This window comes from Apis florea, unplaced genomic scaffold, assembly GCF_048593485.1.
Source record: "Apis florea isolate Af1SG1 unplaced genomic scaffold, ASM4859348v1 contig_2272_pilon, whole genome shotgun sequence".
NCBI classification, from domain to species: Eukaryota; Metazoa; Arthropoda; class Insecta; order Hymenoptera; family Apidae; genus Apis; species Apis florea.
The window spans coordinates 3933335-3946360 of record NW_028256549.1 but is presented as its reverse complement, the minus strand read 5'-3'; the positions used below and the strand labels follow the sequence as shown (position 1 = coordinate 3946360).

The 13026-nt window shown below is 34.1% G+C and overlaps 1 protein-coding gene across 1 annotated transcript in view; it reads right to left on the bottom strand.

Annotated features, from left to right (window-relative positions):
• The window catches only part of Ance-3 (angiotensin-converting enzyme Ance-3), a 42558-nt gene extending 39240 nt beyond the window's left edge, over window positions 1-3318 (bottom strand). Inside the window, exons 1-3 of the mRNA XM_031918001.2 lie at window positions 3149-3318; window positions 1893-2129; window positions 221-379 (exon numbers count right to left, since the gene is read on the bottom strand). Coding sequence (XP_031773861.2) covers window positions 221-379; window positions 1893-2129; window positions 3149-3163 — 411 coding nt within the window. The 5' untranslated portion in view covers window positions 3164-3318. The remainder of the gene's footprint in view (window positions 1-220; window positions 380-1892; window positions 2130-3148) is intronic.
• Window positions 3319-13026: the final 9708 nt, after the last annotated feature.

Sequence of the window (13026 nt, the reverse complement as noted above, 5' to 3'; positions counted from 1 at the left end):
TGAAAAAAAAACGGGGTATATTATTTAATTTTTATAATCAAATAGTTTTACTTTGTTCTTTTCCTTTTATCCTTTTTCTTTTTTTAAATATATCTGTTAAATTTTTCATATTTTTAACACGTAAAATCAAGTTCCTTTTTATTCGTTAGAAACAATGTAACAAGAAATCAATCGATTCATCAAATAATTTTTACGTATTAGTTACGTAATTGTTATTTACCCTGTCCAATTGATCCGGTGGAAGAGCCGATGGACCAACCGCGGACAAATATCTGAGACGTCTTCTGATCGCAGGATCCCTGATATTATTTTTATCGATCCTCGAAATCAGGAACCAAGCCTGATTCTGAAAGTCTGCGTATATTCTCTGAGCTTCGAGCTGGAATATTTTTTTATCTCGTTACTCAACAGATCGATTTTGTAACATTATTTACTTTTTATTCATCGATGATCGTATTATTTTGCAATGGTAAAGTCTCTGGAATATCGAAGAGCAAGGTAGTAATCAGTGTGGAAGGCGCTTGTCCATGTGGAACTGGTTCGAAGTGCAAATCGACCAACGCCAGGTTTACCGTTACCGATAAACACAGTTATCTCCACTCTTCCTAGGATTAGAGATAGACGAAAGCGTTGGAGGAAAGGAAAATACTCGAGAAAGTGGACACAGGTTTCTTTATGGGTCATTGGAAAAAGTTCAATCACCATAGAAGAATTCGAGTTAAAAGGAAACGTAAAATAAACGCCTAATTTCCTTTTCACCTCATAGATACATACATAGAGGAATGAAGAAAATTCTTGAACGATTTCTTCTCCAATTCCCCCATCTAAGAAATAAAATCATCTTTTCGAAAATCATTTTGTATATTTATTAAACATAATATATCATAAATTCCTTACTAATAACACACATTCAAACTCCTCGACGTAGAATTAAGCAACATGGAAGAATCTCGTGCCTTCGACATCGTCTCCATAGACGAGCTTCCCCCAAGTATTCGAGAATAACGAAGGAAAAAAAAAGAAAAAAAAGGAGACGAAAACGAAGACACGACTATTGTCATTAGCATCACGCGACTAGCATAGCGGGTTTCGCGTTGAAGGCTGGAGATTTCCATTCCTTGACTCGAACCGATGTTCCGTTGCGAAATCATTCGGGATACAACCGAATGCCACAATGGCAACCGGTGGGAATGTTTCCCGCGAAGGTGTTCGGCCCCTACGCGGACAACAAAGGCCGGCCACCGAGGAAACGTGCACGCGAAATCGCGATTCTGACAGCCGCGATGACGTCTCCACGGTCTCACGGAGCAGGTCGAGGTCGAGGTGTCATCGAGGAACATCCACACTATTCGAATACGCGATTTTGGAATATGGGTTAAGACAGTGCAGGGATGTCTGATCTCTGGAGAAGGATATGGAAAAAAATGCTCGAATTTTGCAACTGATGTCAATTATCCAAGTGTCTTGAGATACAGAGAAATTTGGAATTAGTTAATTAATTGTGTAGATTATTGAGATAAATGGCCTTGAAATTTCCAAATTAAACGCTTCGTTAAGCGATGACGAGGATAATTAAGTCCGTAGAATTGAATGAAGAGGCTCGTTAGTTTATGATTTAGTATATTTTCGGTTGAATTAAATTCCAACTGAATTCATCGCGGCAAATTGGTGACTTTCGGAATGGAAAGGAAGAAAGTTGAATGATAACCGAGGGGCCCGATGATAAACCGGATCTCATCGTTCTCGTACATTTTTTTCACCCGAAACTCGAAAACTTTTATCGCGTATGCGGGTGTTTCGGTCACGAATTCGTGGAAATTGTAACTCAAATTACACATGGGTGGAATTTTAAACAGAATTGAACGATATGCCGGTGGATATTTCGTACTTACCGCCTGTATCTGCGTGTATTCGTTCACGTCCGTTTCGTAGGACCATTGCGCAGCTACATTTGCGCTGCATCTCTCGGTACCAAGGAAGTCCAACCTGGCTAAAATATCTTGCAACTCACCCTCCGTAGGTGGAGGCCGTCTGCCAAAATTGCCGCGAGGATTTTCATTTAGGGACGGTATATCCAATTGACCGTGAACCAAGGAGAATAAACCGAAAAGAATCCAAGAATGCATCGTCTGAAAAATAATAGGGATAAAGTCAGAACAGTCTCCACGAGCACAAATTTCTTTCATATTTCTTCCTTAAATGTGTTCCCATCAATCGCCGATAGAAGATATTTATGGCGCCAATATCGAACACGTCGATAAAAATGACGAATGTTACACGCGATTCGTTCGTTCCCTTTTCAGTTTCAAAAACATATCGATAAACCTTTCTTCAACATTCTTTAAAAATTTGAAAATTTGATTCCAATTATTGATACCGATAAAGAAAAATACACGAATTGCGCGATTTGAAATAACGAGAACACCGATAAATTTCACGACCAATAGTAGATATACTGTTCGTTGTTTTCATAAATCATGCCCCGCGTATTACGAGCGGAACGTTTACGTGCAATTGATTTGTCTACTTTGTTATTACGTCTTCACGTTACGTATTTCCTCCTTTCAGCATGAAAGGCTATTCATGCAGAGTAGTGGGTCATCTACGATCGCGCACCGATCCTGCAACCTTGAATGTTTGATCCTCGAGCACGATTGCGATGCAATTAATCGACACGTGAGAAACTTGCTGTATATATCTTAATCGCGGATTTCTCAATTAACAGCCTCCATTCAATTCTTACTCATATATTTTTTTTTTTTATTAAATTCATGCATGCACTTTTATTAAGACGAATCTTCGTCTTAAAAAAAATCTCATTATCCATTGGAAAACGTATACGTTAGAAGAATTGCAGGATTCAACAATCGCGTACAATTGCACCAAATCAAAAAAACTTAAACTTCAAATCTATGCACTTTCTCTCTCACAACAACAACAAACTCATGAAATTAACTCCAATTAACAGATTCACCGATCCGTACATCAACCCCTCCCCAAATTTCCATCGCATTCACGTGCAGCACTTTCACCCTCCTACAGAAACCTTCTTCCACATCCTCCAACGTTCTCCAATCCAAAGCAACGTTCTCCGGCAATAATTCAGTGATAATTCGGTGAACCATGATCTCGACTCGAAGAGACTTACTATCGATCTTTTCATCCCCTTAAGCGGGCGAACCAAATTTCTCTGTTTGTTGGCGTCGATCGAGCAGCAGGCGCGCTCCGATCTCACGATTCTGGGCAATGAGACGCGGCGATGATTGTTGTTGAGGAGCGGCAGTTTCGTTCTGCCGTTGCTAAAAGCCTCGTGGCCGACGCCAAGTGTATATTTATCCCTGCGAAGCAGTTCGACCACGGGGGAGGTCATCCGTGGCGAGAGGTGGGGATCCGCACACCTTGGTGTCGTCGTCGACGACGTCTCGATTCGTGGACAAGCGTGGGAGGATGGAATTGGGGGAAGGGCCTTGGGAAAAATGGTGGAAAAAGAGATGACGATTTTGCCAAAGATGATCGAGCTCGTGAAAGTGGTCCATCGTCGAGTTTCGATTGAAGATATGAAGAAACTTAACGCGTTCAATGGAATTGCAATGGAATTTTTCGCAGATTTTGAAAAGAAGTGAAAAATTTAACATTTGAGATCACGGCTCTTGTATTAATTTTTCTCACTGCTCGCAATGAATTTTTTCTCACGATGCAATTACAGTTTTAGTTGCAGGATTATAATATCGAAGATTTACGAGCCTGAGTTTATGATATGGACATTGAAATCATCGGCACGAATCCGTTTAGATCAAATAGGTCAGAGTTTTTGCCGCTCTTTTTATTCCGTTGTTAATGACGTTGTTTCTTCTGATGCATAATAGCTATGCATATTTTCTTCTTCCTATGTATTTACTATTATTTTTAAAACCTTCGTTCAAATTAACCACCATTCACTATTTCTTTTTTTTCAAGTAATTGAAAATGATATTAAGAGAAGATGTTCGTTGACTCGTTGATTGATGAAAATCTTATACGAGACACGTTGATCAAAGAAGAAATTCGATGGAGGGACGTTACTAGACGAAAATAGGCCAGTGAGAAGGAGGAATCGAGGAATCGACCTGCTGGTCGATTACGAAAGCTCCAAGCTCTCACGTTGACAACCGTCGTCGACCTCTCTCAATGAGCCTCATTGTCTCAAGGAGTCGGGCACGCGCCTCTTTCGCCTCTCTTGTAACAATTTTACAATTTTTCGTCCTTCAGTTTTATCGGGCCATTGCATCCATCTCGAAGAATCGATTAAAAACGAATCGAGACTCGTTTATAGTCTTCTGATAAGAAAATTTTGGAAAATTTATTAACCTCTGTAAGAAGATCACGAAAGGGTTCCACTGTGATTATGGTAATCGATCAAAATTGATAGAAGACGGGATGGATGGAAGATAGATGGAGACTCACGAATGATGGATGAAGAGGGTATGATAGATGTTATTCTCGATATTTGAAGGGATGCTTGAAAGGGAACGATAAGAATTGTCGTTTATTTGATTACAAAACGCGTTGCAAAAGAGAGAAATATTAGGAAGTGACTATTGAAAAATATTGACGATGAAAAAAGAAACATTAATAACACGATTTGCATATGAAACATCAATCGACGAATTCTACGAAAGTGAAAAAAAAAAAAAAAAAAATGAGTCGATTCACGCGAATGATTCATCGCTATCCGCACGCCTAATTACGCAATTATCTTTGAGAGAGAATCTGATCGGTGTTGCTTCCTGCTTCGGTTGTACCTGTACCTCCCTGAGAATTCTTAAACACCATTGTGTCACCGTCGCATCAGCCTTTAATTGAAATCGTGACTCATAATTTTGCAAGTTTTAATAAACGTTGCAATGGTCGTGAGAAGACGACAGGGTTGAAATTGCACGTTTAATACTCATTGTTCGACAGTCGGTTTTCGACTCGACGTGATTAATCTTCCTCCGTTTCTATTTTTTTTTTTTTTCAAGCGGATGATGATTCAGTTTTTTTAATAGTATGAGATAACCGTCGTGTGAATTGGCTCAATTTTATGTCTAGTCGACGTAAAATTAATCGTAAAGATTCTTATTTCTATTACAATTTCAATAATTATTGTATAATTCAATTTATAAGTTTCTCTTTACAAGAGAACCAATAATCGATTTGCTCGATGTTATATCGTCGCTGGCAATCAATTCCAATCGTGCACAATTTTGCAAATAATATGATAAAAACGGTGGGAAACAGCGCGAGGAAAATGAACGATTAATATATCGCGAGCATTTGTTCAAGGTGATCGCCATGCACTCGTTTTCATCGATCGTGAAACGTGCGTCCACTTGCGTGACGCATCATCTTGACAGCGATTAAACCCATAGATCGTCAAGAAATCCAATAAACAACCGCACCCTGCCGAGGATAGTCTCACGATGATTTGAAAAATGCCTACCAACTATCTATCCTTTACAGTTCGTCAGACCTTGAATCACCGTGGCGAAGTTTTGCTATTCGTGTGTACGTTTTATTCCATGTATAATGGAGCTGGCTGCTTGCGCAACGCGGGAATTGTAAAATTGTAACTTTTGTTTCCTGCAGGAAAACAATTCGATCTACGTAGATTCTAAATTCTATCCCAATCTTTTTCGCTGTGCTTGTGCAAAAATGACTTGTATTGAATAAAAATCTAGATCTATTTTACGATCCATCTAAAAGTTCTATTATAAAAATAGATTCTATCTAACTCGTTCAATTGTTCACTGCGCTCAAAGAAGCGTATTTAGCGATTTAACACAGGTTTCGAAAAATACAAGATCACGTATCGCGCGCACGTAACCAATTACCGGGGTCTTCGCCAGCGAAATTGAATTAACGCGGAGAAGGAATTCGAAAGAACGAAACGCAAATTCAGGCGGCCTCAATGCCGCACCAGAAGCGGTAACGCAATATCGTGGTTTTTACTTTAAAAGCGCGCCTCGTGTTCTCCCAGCACAACTTCGACAATGCTAATCCTGTCAAGAGATAAAAGGTACACCGGTCCCACGTACTGGCCCCAATTCTGGGTTCAAGTACGCCACCGTTTACGAGACGCATCCATGCGTTTCTTCGACTTTTTTTCTCCGTTGTTGATACATCTTCTGCGTATATTATCCTTTTCCAGTTAAAATATATGAGATATAGAACTCTGTTTTATTCGCATAAGAGAACAGGATTTTTCACTAATATAAATAATTGGAATTCAGCAATTCATGTTGTATCTCGTGATCTCTATCTTGAATATATTTTCTAAAGTATCTTTGATTTTCATCTTCTATTTTTTTTTTTTAAACTCCGTATTTTTCTTATTTCCATCATTCCTTTTCTTTGTTTAAAAAAAAAAGTTATAATATTACGACATAAAACAGGTCTATTTGCAAAGCGAATGGAGAATGATTTATGCAAATAGGGAATCATAATATTTACTAGCTGACAATTTAAATATTTCTACTTTAAATACAATAACAAAGTGATACGTAATATTTACATTTAGACAGGATAGAAAAGATTGAGCTAATTAACGAGCTAACTCGTTAATACATAATATATACGTTTGTTGACGAATGCAATACTATGCGATACAATACGTATACTATATATATATGCAATAAGAAAAATAATCTTCGTGATATTTCCTCAATCCACGTTTCCTTAATGTTATCTACGTTACCATCGAATCTTCATCTAAATTAATTTTTTACATTCACCTCTTTCGATATACACACGATTGCAAATCATCATCATATCTTTCACATTGCACTACGAGTCACAATACGAAGACAGAAAATGGCGATTGTCAGCGTTAGGACAAGGCAACCGATGAAACGTGGGAAAACGGTGATACGCGTTACCGGTATTACGCGAGCACGTTCAAGAATTATTCAAAATGCAACGTTATGAAGACGGCAAGGCCGAGTCGATTAAATGATCGAATCCTTTTTATCGATCAACCCGTCAGTTTGGGTGAAGGTTAATGTTTCACGGAGAAACGAAGAGAAGAAAAGAAGCTCGTAATCAGGATTAAAATTCAATACGGATGGATTTAATTGTAAAAAAAGATGTGAAGATGTTTACGAAAAAAATGATCTTTTTGATTGCATTTCATCTCGGTTCGAAATTTAAATAAAATATACTATACCTTTGGATGAGTTGTGTACTTCTGAACACTTTGTTTCATAGTCGAATCGTCGAAACACGACACTGTCAGACAATTTAATAACTTGAACTTCGTTGACGCTTGAATAATGATACTGAATGATGTCTTTTTACTCTTTTACCTGGCAAATCGATGTAAGAATTAAATTCACAAACAGTAAAAGGCATTTTTTTTAAAGAATGTAGAACTTTTACTTTTAGTTAATTTTTCTACGATAATAAAGTGGAGACACATCTTTGCCATTCTGTGTATCGCGCAATGCGTGCACGACTTTTTTATTCTATGCTTGACAGTTTTCACTATGTTTTCACTACAGTCATTAAACGTGATTGCGCATTCTCGTTTATGTCTGTTTCGAATCGTGATGATTAGGCAATCTTCTTTTTCTCATACAAAATAAATACCAATATAAATTTAGAAAAATAATGGTTAAATTATAAATTACAAACGGCATTAGAGACGGCATAAGCTAATACCGCAATTAGTTTTATCTTTGACCAAAGATTAACGATACGAAGTCGGTAAATACAATTAGAATAATTATTTTTATCGTCGATAAATTATAAAAGAAAAAAAATCATCGTTTACAATGTGATTAATAGTAATTAGAGTGATTACTTACCACTAATATGATTATTTATAAAGGAAGAATCATGGAGTAAGAATGCAGACGTTATGTAAAGAAAACCATAAAACTTTGATAAAGAAACGGAAGAAATAAATAGCCGTTTTATTGAATACTTTTCATTCGATCATTGCCCTCATTTTTTTCATTGTATTATCTTTTGTACGTCGTTTTTAAACCATTGTCTGAGAAGATATGCATTCAATACATTTTTACATTATACCTCTTCCTGTCTATATATCTTTCTTTCTTTCTTTCTTCGAGATCGTTTTCAATGTAGGACACATTTTATTTTTGACGTGCAAGTCACAATAGAATAGCGTGTCTCTGAATGACTGTCATCCAAATCGTTGGTTGTAAGGTTGTATCTATTTCTTGATTCTTAATTACTCAGATGTGTTAATTGGAAATTCTTTTGATTGTGATATGAGAATAAAAGTAATTATACATATGTATAATTATTCCATTAAATATGGATGAACAAAAAATGAAATAGTACTACGAACACGAGCATAATAGTAAAAAATATAAATATCTTAACGATCTAACAATTATTTATGAATGTTATATAATGCAGTTTAGAAAAAATTTTCATTAATTCAATCGTATTATTTTTAATCATGTGGATTTTAATTAATTTATCTATGTTATAGTAATCATTAATTTAAATTGTAGTGTGAAATAATGGTACGATTATTTTTTTCTCTGCATTAAATTAAAATACATATTTATACATAATAATTTTCTTTCTGTAGAAAACTTTCAAAATAATAAAATTATAATTTATTATAATATATATATATATATTTGTAACAGAAAATCAGATCATGGAGAATTCTAAATTGAATAATTTTTCGTCATAATTTAAAAGTGTGAAGATTTTTTTCATAAAAAATTACTGGTGGAAGAACAACTTTCTTGAATTCCAAGATATCAAATGATTCCGTATTCTGTTGTTTACCAATCACTGTTCGTTTATTATTTGTTACATGAGATCATGTTGTTATACAAAGAAGTTTCACTTGGAACATAGTCCAGGAAGTAAAAAGAGAAGTGAAGAGAGAGGTAAAATCGTTGGTAAAACATGTACTTCTATTTCTTTGTATTCTTGTTTTTTTGAAAACATATTTAATTATTTGGAAAAATAATATATCTTTATATTTCAATGAGATTCAGAATTTCAGGAGAGATCTATCTAAATCTCCTACTGCACATTTAAACAAATGCAATGAATATTCTTCAATGCACATGAATATTATATCTGTGAAACAGAACCATTTTCAACAGAAGTCTTTTTTATGCGCTGTGGATAAGAAAGGATTACTATCTTAATAAGAATCATTTTTTTACGAATGAAGAATAGAATAAACGTGACATCTCACGGTAAATATATAATTTATATTAGATATTCTGTATTACCGACTTCAGGATAGTTTCTTGTGCTCTTTGAATTTATGTTATTATAAATAAAATTTAATAATTAAATAATAAAAATACAGACAGCTAAAAACCTATAAAAAAATATATATTATAATTTTTAAAGATGAAAATAAAAATGTTATTACTTAATAACTTAATAAATTATAAATTTATGTAAATAAATTAATAATTGCGTGCGTAACCAATTAATATTATTCACTATAAACATTAATATAAATCATATCAAGAATACGATTATAATCGAGTAAATATCAATGATTCTTTAGATCTTATTGTATAATCAAAAGTGAAAAATTGAATGATCCTTGAATTTAATAAAACATAAAAATATCTTATCTAATTTCAAATTTACCTAATATCATCTAATTTATCTTTTATTCAAATTATAATTTACAATATCTTAACTTACAATTTTTATTTTCTTCCATTGTATATTTTCTTCCTATATATAAATGTTTAGAATAGATGTAAAACTATCTTCCAAAATAACAATGTGTAGATATTAAAATCCTATGAAAGAACTTCAATAAAATCAAAGAAAAGAAAAAACATTAAAATACAATAAATATCTTTGAGTGATCACATGAATTACGCAATACTTTCTGAAACAAATAAGACTACAAAAGATAAATTTTATAAAATATGAATATGATTATAATATAATTATTAATAACTGAAATATTAGAAATATTAGATTTTCTTGAAAATGTATTTAAATTTCTATACAGACAAGTAATAAGTAGTAATAAGTAAACTTCTTGGCTGTTATCATGTAATCGCCTTTGTACATAGCTTATTCAGCTACGTCAAGTGATTCAGGAACCGGAATTTCCACGCAATCTCAGTGGAAAAGAATTGGGCATTAAATGCTCGCAATACTATTTGACAAACGCGATTAACATTCAACGCAACACTACTCTCGAAAGCAAATTAAACAAAAATTATTAATTAAAAATGATACGATTAACTATTGAATCAATTTAAAGACAAATGATATAAATTTTATAAGAAATACAAACTAATGCAAACGCGACTCTCGTTTGACCGCAACGCGAATTCAACCCGTATTTTTATTAATCAATCGCAACACTAATAAAAAATCGCGATGCCCAATTGATGGAAATGGATTTGGACGATGGGCCAGCATGCAAATCGGCCAGACAATACAATATAAACTACAAGATACTAGAACGAGCACAGTGACAAAATAGTAACAATGACTTGCCATTCTTTGGATCCAAACAAGATCCAAAAGATGAGAAATCATTCGTTGCAGCCCTCTTGGTGACAGTTTGTCGGGCCTCTTCGACTTCTTTCTTCGGGCGCAATGCCCGCTGAAACTTAAATCTAGGCTCGAGATTCACCGATCGCAAACCAAAGAAAAAAAAAAAAAAAAAGAAAATGGACTAAATCGTGGAAGCTAAGTGCACATGGACAGCCAACGATCGCAATGATCGTTCTCCGTACATGCACAGAATCTCGAGCGCAACGTTCGTTTCGAAAGCAAATCACGACCGCGATCGCGAAAATTCGAAAAATCGATAGGCAAAGCCGAATACGAGTGGCATGCTCCACTCGTTCCAACTTCATCCTCGATCCTTCAAATTATATTTCCTGAAACAGATTGCCACGCGAAAACGCGCCTACCCGATCAGAGAATGTGACAATCTGCCCGGCCCTACCTACTTATAATTAAACAAACATACCAGAAGTATACTACCTATCCTACCTAGCCCTATATTTAAAAAATGAGCAAAACAGGCACACCAACACACTCATATCACGATATTCTCACGCATAATACTCGGGCGCAAGGGCCTACACTAGGGAGAACGTCCCGGGACGTTTCCGACACCCGAGCTTGGCACACTACTCCCACACTCTAACTTTACGTACCATTTTCCTGAAATCGACTGACGATGATTAGCGACCATTGCGTGAAATGTGAAAGAATTTGTATATATTCAAATTCAAATTATGAATATTCATAACCAAAAATGAATCATATGTCTAACATTTTTTAAAGAAACGTTAAATCTTAATGATAGAATTTTTGAATCATTATTATAATCTGATAATAAAATAAATTAAAATGATTATTTACAATCCGCAGTATTTAATAGCGAATGTAAAATTATGTAAAATATCTATTATTATGAATTAAAATTAAATCGTGAATGTAATAACTAATAATGGAAACGACGCAATTCCACAGCCTAATCATACACACATATGTGGAAAATACGTCGTGCACGATACACTAACGCATCGTCAATCGCTGAAAAATTTGTATTAAGTTACAAACTAGAGTCATCATGCCCATCGCCATTCTCTCACCCAAGTAACACCTGGGCACGTGAGTGAGTTCCTGGCAATGAACATGGAAAGGATTAAATCTGAAAATCCTGAGCTACAAAAATATTAATACATTTTCTTTCTAACGGACTGAAACTTATTGATTTGAGATATCCTTCTTTTATTTTAAATTTTAATAATATTGTTTTAACTAAACTTTAATTACAGAATTATAGAAACATTAACATTAAATAATAGAAAATATTTGTAAAGAATTTATTTATGACAAAACAATACTAATAATTATTAATGTAAAGTAATGTAATAATTGATTCTACATGAAATAAATCCTCAGACGATCTCGTCATCAAAGCATATTTTTGAAAAATTCGAAAATCCTGTTTAAAATTATATTGCTGCCTTGATTTCGAAATCTATCTGTCGCGAAATGTCTTCTTGCACATAAAATTTAATATATTTTTATACGAAAGTAGTGAAACTTTATCATTTTTACGTTACAAATTATTTTCAATTCAAAACATGAAAATCATTAGCATGAAATGAAATTAGAAACGATTTAATATCAAATTGATGAAAACATACACTTTTGGTATCAATCATTATATGATAATTGCGACGAAGTCGGAGGATATCCGATTTCTTTACAATAAATAATTAAAATTATTTCAATTATAGTATATCATTATTAAAAAAATCACTAATATCATTTATTATTCAAAAACGCGACGTGCAAGAAAACCCTATCCTCAACTAATAAATAAAATATACAAGAAAAAATGTCACTATTCACAAGTATAATAAATACTTGTGGTCACTGTGCTCGTACAAAAATCTATGTATACAACCAGTCACCCGTGTCGATTCGGACCTTTCATCCTACGACATGATTGAGTAACTGGAGGAACATAAATACATGCGACTCACCAGTCGATGCGAAGAATCTGCATTGCCATTCACCCATTGTCACTCGTTGTTATATAGGATGTCAAGTATCAAGAACGAAGAAGTGGAGGCAACTGTAACAAAACATGGAACATCATAATTTAAATACTGATTATTTGAGAAAGATAAAATAAGTGAAAAATATATAAAAATAATTACCATTTCGCGTGATGAACGATTGTCTTGTCCTCTTGAAAACCACTGATTCTAATTTAACGAACACATTAATTTATTTAGAGCTATTGTGCTCTAAAATATTAAAAAACAATTATTATGCAAACACTGAATCTACCAACCGCATTGCGCGCGGTTACAAAAATTCTCTGAAAATAAATTTTTATTAAGAACGTCAGAAATCTATAGAAAAAGGAGCAATATAATCTTTCTATAATATCCTTCTTATTCCTATTAAATATTTATTTCAGAAAATATCATTTTATAATGATTGATTATTAATTTTACACGAATAAAAAAATTTCACATCTATATAATGAGAGAATAT